Source organism: Sylvia atricapilla, chromosome 10, assembly GCF_009819655.1.
Source record: "Sylvia atricapilla isolate bSylAtr1 chromosome 10, bSylAtr1.pri, whole genome shotgun sequence".
NCBI lineage: Eukaryota > Metazoa > Chordata > Aves > Passeriformes > Sylviidae > Sylvia > Sylvia atricapilla.
The window spans coordinates 18,218,020-18,238,157 of NC_089149.1; the positions used below are offsets into that span (position 1 = coordinate 18,218,020).

The 20,138-nt window shown below is 50.1% G+C and overlaps 1 protein-coding gene across 1 annotated transcript; it reads left to right on the top strand.

The window, feature by feature from the left end:
* Positions 1–2,275: 2,275 nt before the first annotated feature.
* On the top strand, positions 2,276–20,138 carry KY (kyphoscoliosis peptidase). Its single transcript, XM_066326165.1, has 12 exons — positions 2,276–2,519; positions 3,489–3,551; positions 5,498–5,560; positions 7,138–7,212; positions 7,325–7,357; positions 7,941–7,991; positions 9,038–9,120; positions 9,481–9,589; positions 12,081–12,198; positions 16,415–16,603; positions 17,163–17,353; positions 18,203–20,138. Exons 1-12 carry the CDS (start codon positions 2,387–2,389, stop codon positions 19,108–19,110), a joined length of 2,016 nt encoding a protein of 671 aa, XP_066182262.1. The 5' UTR covers positions 2,276–2,386; the 3' UTR covers positions 19,111–20,138.

Consider the following 20,138-nt stretch of genomic DNA (forward strand, 5'->3'; position numbering starts at 1 on the left):
TGCTGGAAACACCTTGTGGGATGACACGGAGGAGGCTGGTGCAGGAGGAAAACGAGGTTCTCAGCCCCTGGGTAGTCAGGCCAGGAGCAGCCACCTCATCAGTGAGAGAGAGAAAAGGAGGCTCGAGTGATCTGTACAGCCCAGCAGGAAGGGCAGTGCTGGCAGCCCCCAAGGCAGCAAACTCCACATGCTCCATCTCAGAGCCGCCAGGGAAGAAACCTCTGAGCTCAACATCAGCTGGTACCACCAGAGTCCACACAGAGGTCAGCTCAGGTCCCCGCATGGCTGCACCACTGGAATGGGCTCTTACCAACATCCCCAGATGTGAACCATCACAGGGCCTCTTTGGAGCTGGAGATGAACGAGGACAAGAGCAGACCTGGAGGAGTAGAGAGGCCAGGACACGCAGGGAAATCCCTGCAGATGGGAGGCAGGAGCAGAGAGAAGAAGGCTGGAGCACATTTTGGTGCAGGACCTGGATGACACCAGGCTTTGAATTCAGCTGTGCCAATGAATAGTTCAGGAGAGCAGACTGTCCCACCTGGGATGTGAGGGAGAAGGAATGGCAGGAACAAGGGCTGCACCTCAGGTGAGAACCAGGGAGGAAAGGGTGCTCTGGACCAGGCAGGAGCTGTGGGGCTCAGTGACAGGTGACAGGGGGGTGCTAAAGGCCAACAGGCAGATGGTGAAACTGTGATTAGAAAGTCACTCCAGCCATAAATCTCAGGGACCTGAAATGGAGATGGGCAAGCCCCAGATGGCTTGGAAATCTGCTTGGCAGAGTCCAGCACGACTCAGCATGCATCTGGCCCTCCTTCCTCCTCATCCTCCTCCTCACCAGGTTTAACCTCCTCACCAGGTTTAACCACCTCCAGCCAGCTCCTCACAGCCAGAGCCAAACCAGGGACCCCTGAAACAAAAATTCCTCCAATGCATGAACTAAAGAGCAAAACCTGGGCCTCAACAACATTGTCACACATCCTGGAACGGGACTCTGGCCACATTACTGGAGGTTACAGACACATGCCATCCTTGGTGGCACCATCGAGGGGGGCCCGGGGGGCTCAGGGCTACCATGGTGCACTAGCAGAGCTGGATGATGCAGGTTCCCTGCGGCCACACACGCTATTTCTGGATATGCTGAGGAGCTGCTTAGGGCTGGATTTGCACGAGGACGTATCAGCTGTCCGTACTCTGGAAGGGGCTCAGGAACAGAAAAGGGGCAGGAGATTGGGAGGGGACAGGTTTTATATAGAGATCCACGGGAAAACCCGTGTCTCCAAACACAGTAACCTAACACCAGGTAGTAGTACTAGTTCCTCCCCGTGGATCCAGGACAACAAATCTCCCCACCTGCAGGCAGAAGGGCCCATTGCTCTCACACTCCTACCTGAAACCCCTGCCCATGCCAAGCTCCCGAACCCCCTCTCTGCCAGCGGGTGCCTCCCACAACCTTTCCCAAAGCTGCCGGAGAGCCCTTCGGCCCCACAGGTGCTGTCGCTCCCCCGGGACCCCCGGCCAAGGCGGGGGCTGGCAGCATGGCCGGGACTGGGGCCAGTGGTAAAATTAGAAACCGTGTCCCTGCCAGCCCCTTCTGCGAGCTGCTGGGACCAGCTGAGCCCGTCTAACCCGCACTGTAACCCTTCATTTTCCCCCGTTTTGTGGGCTGGGACAGTTACTAGAAAGCCAGGGATTTGCAGGGCTTTCCTTTTTGCTCAGCAGTGTCCAGCTACCCCAGACAGCCAGGCTCGGAGGTTGATGGGGCAAAGAGGTGGGGTTTTTCGGATGCTTTTGGACAGTCAGGATTGCAGCCTGCAATTCCCTTCTCTGCCGTCCCTTTCCATGACAGGCAGTCCTGCAGAAACCGACCCTCCCCGGTTCAAAGGTTCCTGTCCCTTTTCCAGCCCCTTCTCCCCACCGCTGCTCTCCTCCTGCAGTTACTGTTATTATTTATGCTCCTAAGCATCCTTTGAGTTCTGCCGGGGGCCAGGATCCAACGAGAAAGCCTTTTAAGGATTTGTGTGAGCGCTGGGAAGCGAATCCCCCCCAGCGAACAGTGGTGCGGGGGGATTTGAGTGTAGACAAGTGCTTGAAGCTGAAAAGGGCAGAGAGAGGGGAGGGAGCCGGGGGCACGCTCTGACACCAGATCCCCCCCGCCCGAAAGGCAGCTCCTTCCTCTGCTTTAGGAAACGGATCCCTCCCGCGATTTCCTTTCAAAGATGACTTGTAACCTCTTCATTAGGGTCGGCTTTGGCAGAGCCCCGATGGCTCAGCTGGCAGGGCCGGGGCTGCGCGGGGCGGGAGCGCGCTCGCCTTGCCAAGGCTGGGCAGCACTCGCGGCTGCTCGGCGCGGCGGCGGCAGCACCGGCGGCCCGGCCATGCGCTGATGGGTACCATGGACTTAAAGACAGATGCCAATGCAGTCACCATCAATCTGCTGCTTATTGTGCGGCCCGAGGAGGCAGCGAGCAAGGAGAAGGGGCAGCGAGAGGGGCAGACGGAAGGCGGCCGAGGCGCAGGTAACATCGCGCCTGCAGCGGGCGAGGGAGGGCAGGGCTGCGGCTGCACACGGAGAAGAGAAGCAGCAGCTTTGGAGCAGGATTTGGGCTTCCTCTGCTCTTTCTCCTCTTTGCGCACATGCCGCCAAACTCCAAAATGCCAACTTTTTTGTAGGAGCCCAGCGTGTCTCCGCTGTTGCCTTGCTGGAGCTCCGGGCTGTGCCCTGTGCAGCTCCTGTGCGCAGCCCCGGGTGCAGCAGGGACACACGGGCACACCGACCCCAGGGCTGTGTTTGCACCGTGCTGTGTCCTGCGCTGGCGCCGCGCTGTCCCCACGGGCTCTCTGGGCTGTGCAAGGGGAACGGGGAGAGGGCTCGGCAGTTCCACCCCACAGCAGCACCCACTGCCCCGGAGTACAGGAGCAGAACTCTTTTGCTTGCAGCGTGCCCAGGCTTTGTCTCCGAGGCTCACTGTCCTGAGCCATTTATAGCTACAGTTTGGGACGGTGTCCCTGGCCCAGCTCCCTGTCCTGCAGGAGGGTCTTCAAAAGCTACGGCTGTGCTCTGCAATTGCAAGGGGTGCCTCCCTGCAGAAGTAAAGGGAGGAGAAGGAGTATTCCTGTACTAAAACCTGGGAGAGAAGCTGGATTTTCAGACAGCCAGTCCCAAGCTAACAACTACAGGCAGAGCTATCACAAAGTTGTGTCCATGCTCCGTCAAGCACAGCATCTAGCACCTGCTCAAATAAGAGCAGATCCTACCAAAGCAGCTTAGGCCTGGATTATTGCACTTTCTGCCCCCTGGTATTTCATACTTTAGCAACAAGTACCGCAAGCCAAGGCTGCAGATGAGACAGAAGGTGGATCCTGATGACACCTGGCATCAGCTGAGATAATGGGCTGCATGAAAGGGCTCAGGGTGTTTGGCCTTCAGGCAGCGCCAACACTTCAGTCCAGGAGGAGCCTGCCAATCACCCATTTCTGTCTTACAGGTTTGGGGGGTGATGGCAATGGAAACAGCAGATCACAGCCACGTCAGGGCACAGATCTGAATGGTACGTCACCCTCTCCCTCTGTGAGAAACCAACCCCAGCACATAACCCAAAGCTCCAAGCTGTGTCTCTTGAGCATAAAAGTGCTTCACACAACCCATCCCTTTCCAGAGCTTTCAGAGGCTTCAGTGGAGGCACACAGAGGGCCCTGGGAAGCATCCCCTCCCTCTGCGCCCTCTGTGCCCCATGGAGAAGATGCACAGGGGTGGCACTGCCGAGCCCCTGCACATCCATCTGCAGGGATTCTCCTGCCATGGAGCTTGGTCGGATTACAAGTGCACAGAGCTCTTACATTTCACAGCCAGCTGATGGCAGGGGAAATTCTGTGCCCCAAATTGCTCAGGTTGCAGCTAGAGCTTCCAGAGACTTCCCCAGCACTCATACAGCTTAAAGTAGAGTCTGGGGGATGCAAAGAACTTTTTCAACCATCTCTCCACCAGTCACTTCATCTCTTCCCCTCAGAGACTGAGCACAAGGCAGGTGGGATTGCTGACCAGGAATGGTGTGGATTCTAGTTCTCAGTGTTCCACTGCCAATTCCCAGCCTTCTGCCCTAAAATAGTTGAGGAGGAATATCTGAAGAGGTGTTCCAAAACTATGGAACAGCTCCCAGGAGAGGGACTCAGACCATCCCACTTGCTCTCCTGGCAGTCTAAGCCTACCATGGCAGGGACAAAGGTAGAGCAAGACACTGGTAATTTTCATGGTACTAGACAGTGGATTTTACTTACATCAAGGAGGAACTTTGCCTCCACAGGTCCAGTAATAGCAGCGTGCAAAAGCCACAGGTGCTCCCAGCAGGTTGCCTGGCAGGAGCCTTGATCCAAGTCCCTCTGTAATCAGTGGTGGCTGGAGACTGCACACAGTCTAGGAGCAAATATTTCATGGCAAGGCACTACTTTGGGGTATTTTTTACAAAGCAGATAACAAAAGCCTCCACTCCAGGAAGCAGATAAATATCCTCTGTTCTCTCCCTCGGTCATGCTCAAGAGGTTCTGCAACCAGAGCTGCAGAATCAGCCTCCTCTACGAGTGAGCAAGAGGCTGGTATTGATCATTTCCCACCCAGAATTAATGGCAGAGGTATTTAGCAAACACAGGGGGATCCTTCCCTTGCAGCTCTACCTTAAGCACAATTTAAACCCCTGGGAGGGGGGAATTCAGACACCAGAGGAGCAGGCAGAGCTTTGACTCCTCTGGCACCACAAGGGTTAATGAATTGTCCTTTCACCAGCCCTGTCAGTGTCCTTGTGAGGCCACTGACATCCCTTGTGCTGCCACAAGATTTTCAAACTTATATAATCCCCAGCCCCACTGAGTCAAAGAGGCTGTGGCCCCCCTCCACAAGATCCTGGTCCGTGTCATGGGCACACGGCAGGAATGGACTCGGACAAGCTGTGACATCCAGGTTCCCCCCCGGTGGCTGGTGGGATGAGGACCCCAGGAGGCTTTGAAAAAGTGAGCGCTCAGCCTGGGCAACACCCACCAGAGCCCAGAGTGAGGGCTCGGTGTCCCCTGGCTTTTGCTTCCTCCCCAAGGAACAGACTTGTGCTGCTTCCAGCTGTGTGAACCCTGGGCACGCCAAGTGCTGCCCACACCTTTCTCTGCCCCAGGACTCCAGGTCCAAACAGCCAGGGCCTCCCAGAAAGGAGAAGTGAGGATGAGGATGAGTTGCTGACAACCACACCTAAGTTCCCACTTGGCCTCCAAGCCCTTCTCTCCCACCCACCTCTTCAAACCCGCCCTGGTCCAAGCACCCCACCCCGAGCAGCAGCAGGCTGGGCTGGAGCATCCCTCTGGAGAGGGGTCACCCCAGACCAGGAGCAATTCAGCTTTGAATCTGGAGAACAGGGTTGAGCTTCCTGAGTCCTTCCTTACGCCCCATTTAACCCCATCCTTGCTGACTGTTCCACTCTCTCCACGGCACTGACATTTCCCTTTGTGCCCCCAGGCCGGCGTGGCCCCGCAGAGCCCTGTGGGCAGACACCACCCATCACTGCGGGCCCTGACAAAGGTAAGTGGTGACCCAAGAGACAGCAGGGCTTCACTGAGCTCCCATCAAGCTTTTCCTCCAATAAAATAACCTCAGAAAGTCCCAAGAGAGAGAAAATATCTCACCCTGGGACAGCTGCCCCTCAAAGCACTTGTTGGCCAAGGACTTGCCTGGCCATAAAACACAGGGAAAACAGCAAGTGCTTCTCTGAGCTTGGAGCAACCTGGTCTGGTGGCAAGGAGGTGAAGAAAGAGGATCTTTAAGGTCTCTTTCAACTCAAACCATTCTATGATTCTTTATGAAGGATATCTCAATCAGAAATAATTAAATAAAACATCACAAAAGCACCAGCAACCATTTCATACCACCAGTTTTTAAAGCAATGATATAGCACATGGAAAAAATCCTGTGGAATTATGTTTTTTTGTTTGTTTAATGCCATTTAAACTCATCAGCAGAAGGCATTCATCACCAGTAAGTTTGTTTCTTGATAACAAAGAATTTTAATTTACGGGGGAAAACTTAAAAAGTGAAAGTTGGAAAGAAAACCCACAAAAAAAGCAAAGTAAAAATAATCTTAAGCAATAAAAAAGAACTCCTGAAAATATAAAAAATGTAAGGAAATCAAACCATTTACATGAAGTCTTCTCTTTGAGAAACAACTCCATTTTATCTTTGAATTAACTGACAAAATACACCAGCCAGCTCTGTTCTGACACCCTGATATCTGCAGCCATCCTAGAATGGGAGTCAAGCTCTAAGATTTAGGTTTTTACAGCTTATGCAGTTCTTCTTGCTTCCTGTTTTAGGGGTTTAAAGAACATTGAATCTATCTGCATAATCACAGGAGAAACTTCACTTTTCTAAGGGTAAATGCTTCAGAAAAACTTATTCTTTGATGAAAATGCAGATTCTCACCTAATTAGCCCGTTCCAAGAGCTGACTTTAAAGGAAAACCCCAAATGACATGAGGCTCTTGGTAAACGTGTAGGAGATGTGACTGGATGGCAGCCCCGAGGTGCATTAACATCTTGACCTTCAGTCTCCTGAGTAACTTCTGCTGGATCAAAAAAACAGATGCCCAGGAGCTCATGGAGCTCCTCCAGGGAACCCTGAGAGCTGCAAACCCTTCTGAAATATCTGCTAAAAAATTCAGTCACTGTCAAAAAGTTCAGGTAGTTCTTGTAAGAGATTCCCTCACTCTTTTTCTGGTATTTCAGTCTCTGAAACGTTAAAGACCAGAGCCCAGGTTTCCAGGGGAAGTTTTCTGGAGCTTCAGGGCATGCCTGGACCACCGCTGGCTCCTTTGCCTCTCACAGGCAATGGCCTTTGCCAGACATTTTAGTATCACAAGTCCAACCATTTTCATCACTTCAAGCCTTTCTGTTTAATTCCAAGAAAAATCAATGAAAGACATTGATTCTCTGCTTGCTGTAGCTCCATCAAGAGCTCTTTAATATAGGGATAAACCTTGGCTATTATCACCAGCGCTGCTGCTTTATCTAAAGTTAAGAGCTGCCTCGGCAGGCACTCCTGCCCTCTCCTCCCTATCCTGGTTGGTTTCCCCTTTTTAGGGAGTTTATCATTGTTTCTTGCAGGAACCCAAGTGACAGTGGAGATTCACCAGGAGGACACCAGCCCCCCACTCATCAAGAGACTCTCCTTGGGAAAAGGTACAGCCGCAGATTTAAACCCGGGCAGAGGCTCAGCCCATCCTCCCTTCCCTAGCCAGAGAGCCCGGGCAGGGCTGAGGGGATCCCACTAACCCTGCCTGGCTTTCTGCAGGTTCCCAGAGGCTGAGAGGACACGACAACAAAGGTGAGGCTCTGCTCTATCACGGTGTCTCCCCAAGCCGTCCCTCCCCTGGCAGGCGGCTCCCAGGAGGGGACAGGCTCATTCCTCCCTTGGGGAGGCTGTTAAAGGGCACATGCTGCTGGCCCCTGCCCGTGACTGGGGCTTGAGGAGCAAAACCCTTCTGCTCTCGGGGTGTGGGTGTCTTCTCCTCCTCCTCTGGCCCCGGGATAAGGTGAGTGGTGACACTCGAATGTCCCTCAGCAATCCCCCAGCTGCCGCAGAGCTTCGTCTGGGGTTATCTAACAGCTCTGGAGCTCAGCTCTCCCTCCTGCCATGCCTGGGGAGGTTTGGTGTCCCCAGCTCTCGGGCTAGACCAGGAGATGCCAGTCTGCTGGGGAATGTGGGCTCTGCAGGACGGCAGGGAGGGCACGCAGAGCACACTCCACAGGGAGCTGACATCCATGTCCAAATGGAAGGGAATGGGCAAAGAAGAGCCTCAGTTCCGGTTTTTTCCACCCAATCCTGCTCCCCACAACGATTTATTTCTAGTTGTCTTTTTCCTGCGGGCAGCAACCTCCTCCCTCCCTCTCCCTTCTCTGCTTTGCAGGATTCCAGAAGACTGAGGCCCCGCGGCCACCGGGAGCCAAGGACCTGCACGGTAACTATCCCTCAGCCCGGGGAGGGAGCGTTCAGCTCCCTCCCCGTTCATGGGCATGGCACAGGGAACGGCTTTGGGAATCACACGTGCCCGAGGCTCCTGCCCCGGGAAGGCGGACAGGCAGAACTGCCCCGGGGACTGTGGATCCCACTCCTGCCCTGAGCCTCTGCAGATACAACCCGGCAAAGACAAAACCTGACAACCACGTTTTTAAAAAGAGACCATCTCCTTACCAAAAAGGCAAAACTAATTTTCAGAGCTGCTGAGAGGGGGAACCTTTAAATGTGTAAATCTGCTTTCTCTCCGTTTAGTGTAACACCTCTTTTCAGGGAAAATACAGATAAACAAACCAGCCTGTTAAGAAATAGGTCCTGTGTGCCTACATGCTGATTTTGGCAGAAGGCACAGGGATATGTCCATCCATTCCCCACGGCTCACTGATGGGAGACAGCACTGTCAGCTCATCCCAGTTATCTGGTTAATTAGGGCAAGTTATTAAACCCTTTGTTCACACCGAGTAGAACCAGGAGCTCAGAACCTGCAAAGATGCAGATGGTAGGCACAGTGGGTTCAGTACAACTGCTCCCAGTGTTACATTCCCCATGTGCCTGAATTCCTGCAGAATTGTGGCCCTTTACCATGCAAAACTCCTAGAGAAACCCAGCTCTTTATTGCTGGGGTGTTTTCAACAAGTCATGTGTTTTCTAAGGCTTGCAAAGCATAGATTTTCCCTGATACTTCTGCATTGTTCTCCTGCTCCTCCATACAATATCCCAGGATTTTCCATGCTGTTAGCCTGAGCCAAAGTTGCAGGAGCAGCTCACACTCCAGCACTGCACAAATCCTCGCAGTCTAGACAGGATGGCTCCTGCTTTCCATGCAGCTGGCAGGGACCTCCTGCGGGTGCCCTCGTGTCCTCTGCTCCCTAAGCACCACTGATGGATGTCTCCACGGGCCAGGCAGGAGCTCTGTCCCCTTGTTCCACTGTACTGCCAGGAAAAACACTCCCTCCCTTCCCAAAACAGTGACAACTCATTTCTTCCCAGCATATCCGTGGGACAAATCCTCTTTGAAATCCATGCCAGTAGATCTGCAGCAATTAGAGAAGCTGGATGCCTACGCATTAAAAGTAAGTCTTGCTTTTGCCTCTGTCCCCCTCCCAGCTCCCCTCCAGCAACATTCCATGAACCTGGCTCCCAGCACCAACACCAGCTTAGGCTGAGCTGTGGGGCAATGGCATCACAATCTCCTAAACAAGTGAAAAACAATTTTCTTTAAACATTAGCAAAGAAATCCCCCTCTGGGAACTATAACCAAAAACACATGAACCTACAGCACTGTAGCTCTATTTTTAAGGAAGCTGGAGGCAGAGCAGTCGCTGGTACATGGGGTCTCACTGGCTCCAGCAGAACAAGAGATGGGGAGAACAGGGGATCTACCACAGGGATTTCTTCACTGTGACCTTCCAATTCTGCCTCTCCACACATAGGTGAATGTCAAGAACAGCGTGGAGGAACTGGTCAAAGCCCTGCTGAAACAAGCCCGCACTGACCTGGAAAAGGTCCGAGCCATATGGATGTGGATATGCCATCACATAGGTAGGCTGCAGTCTCCAGCTGAAGATAAGGCTGTTGCTGTCACCCCTGTCCCATGTCATGGCAGTTTACTCGCTGGTTGTGGGTTATTTCCATGTGGGGAGTGGAACGAAAGCTTTCTGGAGGCTTTTATCCAGAAATGCACCACTTCTGTTTCCCAGTCCCTCTCCTCGCACTGCCAGGCCCCATGAGGTTTGTGTCTATGTGATTAACCTGTAACTCCATTCAAGGTGTGACCAGACAAGTCCCTATCATCCAAGAGCCAGAGCAAAAGCCAGGCTGCCCAGTGCCAGGGGCCTGCTTGTCACCTTCAGAGCCACTCAACACCACCAGAACCCAGTTTTCAAGGGGTGAACAGGGAGCAGGTGATGATCCAGATTTCAGAAGCAACCTGGTCTAGTGGAAGTCCCCACAGCCCAATAGAGCCTGTCCAGCATAGTCTGATGCTGGTGCCTTTGCTCTAGGAGGGTCCCACTGTCACACAGGTACCACCAGGAACCATTCAGGTGCCTTGCCCAGCTCCGTGTCCCACACTGGCACCTGTATGATTGCAGTTCCTGCCTGTATCTGCACCTTTTCAACCCTCCAGAGAGCTGGAACCACTCAGTCTCAAGGCCAGAGTTACACAATGACCAGGAGATGGAAGAGGAGGACGAGGCAGTACTTGTGTCTCCTGTCTGGCACATCAAAGGGGGCTTCTTGCCATCCCAGTGCTGGCAAGTTGATCCCATAGTTGATGGCTATGCAACATCATGGCATTTTGCATGACATAAGCAAAAATGTTTCTTTCCCATTAGGTCTTGGGGCAGAGAGGCAGAGCTGTCCTTTCCCTCACCTCCTAGACATCCTGATGGGGCACTGCTGCAGTGCAGGCCAAGTGTTGGAGAGGAAAAGAGCAGTTTGGGCAGCACTGGCCTCATCTCACACCCAATGAGATCAGCAACTACAGGGTTAGTGTGGTTAGGTCAGTCCCAAACTGCTTTAGTCTTGCCCTGAAATATGGAGAGTGCTGATTTTACTGCATGTCCTGAAGCCCAGGCTTTGACTCACTCAGCACTGGTTATTCTATCTTACCACTGTTAACCCATTTCTGCCCACACTACCTGGACCAGGCTGGTTGGAGTCAGTCCATACTCCTCAACATTCAGGGGATGTCTCTGTCCCTGACAGCTATGCTGGCATCTCCTCACAAGATCTTTTACTCCACCTTGGCCCTGATTATCATTCCTTCCTGTAAAACTGACCCCTACTTACACACACAGAAAAGAAACAGGGCTGGGAATGTAAATCTGCTGGCAAAAATGCAATGTAACTATCCTGGAATTGCACTGATAACATAAACGCCTTCCTTGGATGGATTTTAAGTGAGAACACTGCTCTCTGGGCAGCTCTTCCCACCCTATTCAATTTCTGCCTGTGATGGGCTGCTATTCCCATGCAGTATCAGCACCAAAGGAAATAATTATTTTAGCTGCCATTTGTGGCAGAAATAGAAAGCCCCGTGGAGCCAGCACCCCTTAAAGTGCCCTGTAGCTTTGCTGGTGGTCAGTGAAGAGCCAGGGTGGAGCAGGCAGCCCTTCCCAGTGCCTGGAGCCAACACTGAGGAGGCATCAGCCAAGCCCCTTGGATAAAGGACAGCATTTCATCAAAGCACACACAGCCTGCTGCTGCTTTTCTTCCTCTGCCCCAGCACCAAGGGGAGGGGGAACCAGCTGATGCAGAATTCCTGAGGGTTTTGTCAGAAAAATACATCTGTATTTTAAGAAAGAGGTGATGGACAGGGCCAAAGTTGGTGGTACTGAATTAACCTTCCCAGACCAGTTCCACAAGCTCTGTGTGAAGGAGTCCTGATGTGCTGCTGTTGCGTACTCCTTCCAACAAATCAAGATCTCCTGAGCTTCCAGCTACTGATATAACCAGACTGGACAGGGCTTGGAGCAACCTGGTCTAATGGAAGGTGTTCCCACCCCTGGCAGGGGATTGGAATGAGACAAGCTTTAATGCCCCTTCCAACCCAAACCATTCTACAATTCTGTGACTCACTTGCAACAAACTACTTCAAGTGTTTCCCAACAAGCAGCTTTTCAAGTATTTTTAATATAAATTTCTTGTAAAGAGTGCAAAGTTCTTTTGAGGTAACATCAATGCAACCCCTTGAAATGCAGCATGCCCTGGTTTATACTGGGAACTCTTCAGACTGTAGATGCTCCACTTGAGGGCAATTCCTGAGGACACCCACTTTGTCCAAAAAACAAAGTCTTCCTCCCACTTGGATTCAACCACTGCACCCCAGCCCAAGCTTAGAGCAAAGGGTGATGAGGGACACAGCTGCCCCTCTGCCCCAGCAGTGTCCAGGGCACTCTCCCCAGCACAGCCACGGCTCATTCCCCTCTGCTCACAGAGATCAAAAGCAACCAGAGCGTTGCTCCTGCTGCCCATCGGTCCCATTGCCTCAGGCTTTAGGATGAACTTTTGTCTGTGCTCCTTCCCCCAGAATACGACGTCGTGGGCTACCACAACAAAAGCCAGCTGTCAAGCAAGCCCAGAGATGTGCTTCAGATGGGCAAGAGCATCTGTGAGGGCTATGCCGAGCTCTTTGAACATATGTGCAGGTAAATTAAGTTCAGAAGCATTCAATGCCAGTGAGAGTTAACATTCCTTGTGCCTATCCTGTCTGCCTTTGCATTGACTGATGTGACTTTAAGCAGGACAAGGAACTTTAGCTTTCCAGCCATGCTGTGGAAAAACAGCAAGTCCTAGAAAGGTCAATTTTGCTCTCTCCTCCACTCCCTCCACCGCCCTCCCCAGCATAATTTACTTGGAGCCATCTGCTGAGCTTCGCATTGCATTAACATAATGGCAGATGAAAACACGGAGATAATTTGATTAGAAGAAGTAGGATTTTCCTTGGGGTATCTGGATGTGAAGGTTAAAAGCATGGCAAGATTTGAACAAGGAGTGCTGTCTCCAACACGTTCCCTTGCAAGAGGTAGGCAGAGTCCCAGGAGGAACTTTCTCTAAACCCTCTGGAGGTGCCCTGACCCCTCCAGGGACACTGCCTTGCATTCTGCATTACCACTCTGTTCTGTGCCCAATCTCAAGGTGCAGCACTCTTGAGGCCAACACTGCAATTCCCATTTTGTAGCTACCATTGGCATTTAATGACTAAAGTCCTTTCTTCTGCCAACAAGATCTCGTTGGACTTCACTGGGGATGAGTCAACTGAACTTCCCCACAGAGCAGAGCTTTACAGTCACAAAGCCATTTCTAAGAGGCAGAGGCCATTTCTACCCTTCCTTGGTAGGGAGCACAGGGATGCAGCCTCAGTCCCAATCCCTAAGGAAAGGAGAACCCCTGAAATCCACAGCAAGGAAAGCCATGAAGGTGCTTGGAGGTTTGGGGATCAGCCTTGGGCAGAAAGGTTTCCCAAAAGGAGAAAACTGAACATGACAACTCAGGGACAGGAGATTTGGAAGGGACTTCCTAAAAATAATCCTGAAAAGGTGGGCTTGAAAGATGACCCTTCCAGGAAGAGGCTACCATTCCCTTGGAAAAAAATCACAGACTAGTAATTTGTAGCACGTATAAGTAACAACCAGCTTTCCACGCCATCCAAAAGGATTTGAGAAGGTTTTCACCATGGAACGCACAAAAGCTACCCGAAAAGGAGAGATTTTAAAAAAGCCCAGCATACTGTGCCAGACACTAAAGTGGTAAATGATTCCAGCCAACAACATATCCCACAATATACATTTTTGTCAATTATCCCACAATATACATTTGGTCCATTCCAACCCAAACCAAGCTACGACACTGGATCTTGTTTTCTAAAGAAATAGGATGGTGAAGCATGCCTTCATAGCTGCATCCTATGGAACAGTTATTAGCAGTTAGAAGAGGGGAATTTGCATCTGTTCATTAAAAAGCATATGCTTAGTTCATTAAAAGCATTAATCTTTCCAAGGATATCTCTGACTATTTAAAGGCTCTGTTGATTTATTCGCAATTCCTCAGTTCCAGGCTGATTAGTCACTATATGATTCAAGAAACCTCCCAGTCATCAAGACTATTATATTGTCAAATATTAGCAAAATGTTTAGCTCTTGTCCTGAAAAACTGTAAAGACAACACCCCTTTATTGCACAGAGACCTCCTCATACCTTCTCCCCGTGCTCTCTGCTGCTCTTACACTGAGTCTAGGCAGAAAGGCAGGAGGCAAAGTACACCTGTCTTATAGAAAGACTTTTCAGAGTCAGGTTTTAGAAGGAAAAAAAGGTGTTTTAACATGCCTTTTTTTTCCTAGCTCCTGTGAGGGAACTTGAACTAACAAACCAATTTGCCAGTCACCAGGAGTCCCCCCAAAAGTCCCGCTGAAGGCTGATGTTGATTGAGTCCTACTTGTCCCAGTGCCAGAGGGAACAATTCCTGCTGCAGACACAACACTGTCACCTCTGATCACAGCTTTGGCAGGCAGACTTTCTCCCATTAGCTGAGATTCCTGTCACAGAGGAAAGGTGGGCACGGATAGTGGGAAGCTGGCCATAAGGCATCACTTTCCAAACATCAGGAGTGATAGCAATGAATGCAAACACAGGTTCCTGACCAGTATTTTCAGCAGCACTTATCAAGAACTGGCTTCTCAGCTGACAAGCAGAGTCGAGGAGTTAGCATGGCTGAGTCAGTGCAAATTCATGAATCCAATTTAGAGCAAACCTTTCAGCCTGGAATTAGGGAGACACTTGCCAGGGTTAGTGATGAAAGCACAAGAATTATTTTCCCAGGAGAGGTCTCGGCAGCTTTGGGAGCAAAGCCGGCCTCACTGCCTAAAGGGGATCTGGCCAGTTAGCTAGCTGCTGCTTCTTCCTTGCCAGTCTGTAAATACTCCAGATTTCACATCCTCTTGCTTCTCCCATTTCCTGCAGGCAGTAGCTTTCCTTCTTTTCAGGCACAGAGGCGTACACCTACCTACCACAAGCATAAACCATTCTGTCTCCTTCTGGAGAAGCCAGATTTGCTCCTTTTTTAGATGAAATTATCAAAGTCAATCGAAAATCAAAAGGGAAGAAGATGCCATTGAATTCCAGTGACACCTGTAGTAAGAGCCAGACTATTTCCTAAGGTTTTTGAGGCAGGAAAGCCACTTTGTGTTTAATCTCTTTGCTGCACCAAGCAAATGTTGCCAACTGTTTCTTAATTCAGTTCTTCCAGTCCATTTTGTATCTAGGTCATTTTCAACCTCACACTGCCGCTTCAGCCAATTCTGGAGATCTTCCTAATCTTCTCTCTGCCTGCTTAATTTATCTGTATGAAGTCATTGACATGAGAGACATAAGCACCCTTTTTGCCAAGACGGAATTGCTCCTTTACAGGACGTTTTTGCTTGGATTTTTGTCAGTCCATTACTAGAGAGACCAGTTTAAATGCTCTGGTCTTTATTTTGAGAACTTTGAACACATCCAAGCACAAACTCCTTTTGCTGCTTTGCCAATGTTCACTGTAACTGAGAGCACCGTGAGAGCAGAACTTGTCCCTTAATGTTCCCTCTGAATATCCCAGCTAACAAGAATGTCTAGAGAAGCCTGGAAGGATTAGACACCAATCCCCATGAAATTAGTGGGAATTTGGTACTTAGCTCCTTGAAACTCCTAGGATTAAATCTTCACTAAAGCTCCCAGGCCAGCTCCTAGTCTCAGTTACATCATGCAAATCCAAGCTCTCACCAGTCTTGTCAGTGGAGTTGTTCTAGATTTACTGCCCAGCTCCACGGTAGAATTTGACTCACAGGGGCCTGCAGGATTGCAAGGGCTTTCCAGACCACCTGCAGCACCAGGTTTCCTCTGTGGCATTCCTTCCAGCCTGGCCTATTTGTTCTGGATACTCATGGAACAGGCAGTGCCTGCTACCACTGCTCCATCCTCTCCTTTGCTGAAGTGCCTCCCTCCCCTGGAAACCAGCATCCTCTCCCTGGAAAAAGCAGCCCTCCTTACAAGCTCCCCTGCACTGCCAATTGCCAGCCAGTATCTGTTATCAGGCCTCGACTTCTTAACAACCATGCTAATTATCTTCCCCATAAATATCACTTTTCTCCTGAGCTAAACCCACATTATGCAGACAATCTCGCTCTGGAAGCCTGCACTCTTTATTACTTAAGGCAGTTGTTCCATTTAACACACTTCTCAATGAAGAAGAAAAATGTCAATGCTGTCCTACACAAAAGACAACGCTCCAAGTGAAGCAATTTTAGATTAATGGTGAAATAAGATGCCAATGTTAGAATCCATCAGCAGAGAGCTTATTAACACAGTGCTTATTTAAATCTTATTTACACATCCACGCAGGTATTCATCATGTTTTTAGAAAGAGACTATTTAATCATTTCTACCCTGGGCAAGCACAAGCTCATTCTTTCAGGAAACCAAATCAGCATCCACAATCCCATGAGGTCTGAGATACCTTAGCTGGTGTCAAACACCAAGCCCACCGTCACGGGTAGAGAACAGCCTGTGCTTTTAATTTGTAATTACATGGGCTAATTGTGGACAGCAGCAAAGGGATTCCACTGAGTAACAAGACAGAGAGCAATTAAGCACACTTTATCTTGTCATCCTCTAACAGTGCTGAATTGATGGTGTATCAGGCAAAAAGACAAAAAATACACAAAACTCTAAGAGAAAAGGCCCTTCCTCCAGCAGGATGCTCTGCATCTGTGCGAAGACTACAACAAACAGCCCCATCCAACACCACAGGCAACACCACCTCTTCTTCCCCACAAGTACCTGACAGGTTTAAAACAGAACTCTCCTGCTGCAGCTTCTCGTTTCCTTTCAGCCTTGCAGGGATTCAGTGCAAGAAGCTCTCGGGACATGCCAAGGGCCACGGGTACAAGACAGGGCAGACCTTTACAGGGGACTCTGACCATGCCTGGAATGCTGTCTACCTTGAGGGAAGGTGGCATTTACTGGACAGCACCTGGGGGAGCGGTTCTGTGGATGATTCCTTCACCAAGTTCACCCACAGGTAAAGAACCTCCTCTATTTTAGTACAGAAACCCTCCACAAAGGCAGAAGGAAAGCTGATAGGATTGGCAAACCAGACACATTCAGTGCCACAGGAAGACCCAAAGCCATGAGCAAGGAACCCAGGCTGCCTGTACAAGGCATGGAGAACAGCCTCGAGAGAGGCAGTAGCCCTGAGCAGCAAGTCACAAACTGCTAAAAGCCAACTGGTTTTGCCTGTCACGTCTTCAGATTAGGCAGTAGTGTGTGGCACTCGAGTCACAGCTTTTGTGAATTGATTGCAGTCAACACCCAGTGCCTCTCTCTTTTTCCAGGAGCCTGTGGGTGCAAGGGAATAGTGCAAATACTCAGGGTTTATCCCAAAGCTCAGCATTTGCCCTGGAAACAGAAGACCAAAGCTCAGGTTTCTTTTCTGCCTGGGGAATTTCAAACCCACGGATCTCAGTTTATCATCAGCTCCAACCACTCCAACATCCTCCTGCTGAAACCACTACCACTGTGCGGGGCAAGAATTCACTATTTGTAATTACTAATTTTCCCTAATTTCTCCCTTCTCCCAGGTACAATGAGTTTTACTTTCTGACTCACCCGGCCCTGTTCATTAACAATCACTTCCCAGATAACAGTAACTGGCAGCTTCTTAAGCCCACGCTGACACTGAAGGAGTTTGAGAACAACATGCTGCACAACAGCAACTTCTACACACTGGGGCTGCTGGCCGTACACCCGGACACTCCCATCATCCAAACAGGTAATGGAGAAGCCATGGAGCATCTTCCCTCATGCCTCCCACATCCAACACACAGCTGTGCACCTCTTCAGGAAATACTGAGCAACCTGAGTGAGTCCAGCAGCTCTTTTAACATAAAACCATGCAGGTGCCATAACTGAACAAGGCTCACATTTAAGACCCCCTCCCTTGGATTTTCCAAGAGCCGCAGGCATTAACTGGATGCCTAGTATGAGAATACTAAGAACAGAGCTAAAATTTATGGACATCAACATTTTAGGACATAATGAAGATTCAAGCTGTTTGGGAACAGGCTCATAGGGAGGTAGATTAAACTCATATCTACATACTGGAGAGTTCCTGCACTTTGAAGCCCTTGGGAGCAACTACTGGGCTCGCAGTGAGGTCTCATCACCTCTAATTCAGCCCTTCATGATCACAGAATTACAGAATTCCATAATGGTTTGAGTTGGAAGGGACCTTAAAGTCCATCTCATTCCAAACCCCCACTATGGGCAGGGACACCTACTAGACCAGGTTGCCCCAAACCCCATCCAGTCTGGCCTGATCTGGTACTTTCAATTGTATTTCAAACAGGCTTTCACATTCTATCAGACCACAGCTCCATGTCAGGGTGTATCAGAACAGGATAAATGCACATCTCCCAAGCAAAGGCCACTCCCATTCTTTCTCAGGGACACTGGTCTAAGCCGACAGCTGACAAGCTGTGGCCTGCCAGTTGCAGCTCTCGGTTTTACTTCTTAGAGAAACAGCAACTTCTTGGCCCAGATCAGCCTTCCCAGAACAGTGGGTACATGCAAAAACTGCACTGACACTCCTATGCAGCCTCTTTTCTTTTGTATTTCCCAGTAAATGGCAAAGCCTCTGTATCCGTGGACTGCCGTCCTGGCACGTTATTTATGTTTAAGCTGAAGGGAACAGATGAACACGGTTTGATGACTTTGAAAAAAAATGGCATGGAGCTGGACATCTACCCACAGAAGACAGGGAGCCACAAGCTGGAGATCTTTGCCAAGCCCTCCAAGGCTGAGGCCTCAGATGACGTCTACAAGTGCGTGGTGGAGTACCTGGTGGAGTGCGAGTCCGTGGACAAGGCCATGCGCTTCCCCAAGGACCTGCACCAGCCCGTGGGGCCCAGCTGGTTCTCCAAGCGCCACGGCTTCCTGCGGCCGTCGCACCATGAGCCTGTCCTGCACACCAACGACGGGCGCTGCTCCCTCACCTTCACCCTGGGCAAGGACATCAGCGTCCTGACCTCACTGCACACCGACGGCAGCAGCCTCGCCGAGGACATGGGCCGGCGGCACGTGCTGCAGATCCACCGCGGCAACCAGGTCGAGCTGAAGGTCCACCTCCCGCACGCGGGGAACTTCGTTCTCAAAATCTACTCCAAGAAGAAGTCAGACCCTGGTAATTACGACTACATCTTCAACTACCTCATCAGGTGCCTGAACACGGAGGTGAAGTGGCCAGCCTTCCCCCAGAGCTACAGCAAGTGGCTGCAAGACTACGAGATCCTGGAGCCGCTCTCGGGCCTGCTGCCGGCCAACCGCAACGTCCAGTTCAAACTCAAAATGCACGGCATTGCCAAGGTGCTGGTCCAGGCTGAGAACACCTACCCCCTCACCCAGAACAAGGGCTACTGGGAGGGAACCTGCAACACCTCGGGGTGCAGAGAGGTGTTTGTGATGGTGCACGAGAATGCCAACCACAGCTTCTACTCCCATGTCCTCAAATACGAAGTTGAGACCCAGTAGCACCCACTCCTTTTTCTTTCACTCACCTGCATGAACCAACCTCCCCAACGTGCCCCAAACCAGCACAGCTTTAGGAGATTGCTCATTCTCTCAATCAAATCTGTTCTTTCAACAAATGCAGGACAACACTTGCAGGCTTTTGCCAGACTGCAGGCTCAAAGATGGTCAAGGAAGCAGAAAATCCTGTTTAAAAAAAGAGCACTAATAGAAGACATGAGATAAAACCCTCACCTACACTTCAATAACACTGTCCAGACGAACATTTAGAAGAAAACAACTGACTGTCTGCAGGGCATTCTGTACCAGCAGGGATTGCTGGTTTCCAAGTTATGGACCATAAGAAAAGTCTTACGAGGGCTACTCCAAGAATTCACCTAATTATGGGGCAGGATGAAGAAAGTGGACCCTGATTTTGAGCAGCAACATTGGACATGAGGAACTTCATGATATTTAAACCAAGTTTCTCTATAACTGTAGTAAAGTTGCAAAATACATCCGAGGAGAGAGAAGACTTGGGAAGATACAACATGAAGTTTCCTTGTCACTTCACTGTCTTACAGATTTCAATAATACTGGAAAAACACTTTTTACACTGACTCTTAAATACATTAAACAAAATTATTTTTACGTTTTTATATTAGAGTATTGTAGACACTTTTTCTGTTGTAATCATATCTAAAGCATATGGACATTTCCATAACCAAAATTACAGTAAAAATCAGAAAAAAGTTCTCAGAAATCACTCCTCCCTGCAACCTGTCTATGCAATACTGCAGCTACAAACTGACAGGGTTATGCGGGACAGCAGGATGAGTGACATTATTATCATGTAACAAACCATTTGGTGCTGTACTCTTGGAAAATGCCTCTGTGCACAAGGCAAATGGGGGCTTCTACTGAATGTCACCACAACTGCACATCCTGAGATGGAGCAACATTTTCATAACCAATTTAGATGCCTGTGAGCATTAGCATGACCCAAGAGGTATTATGTTTGAGCTTGATGGAAAATAAACCTGTTATGTTTT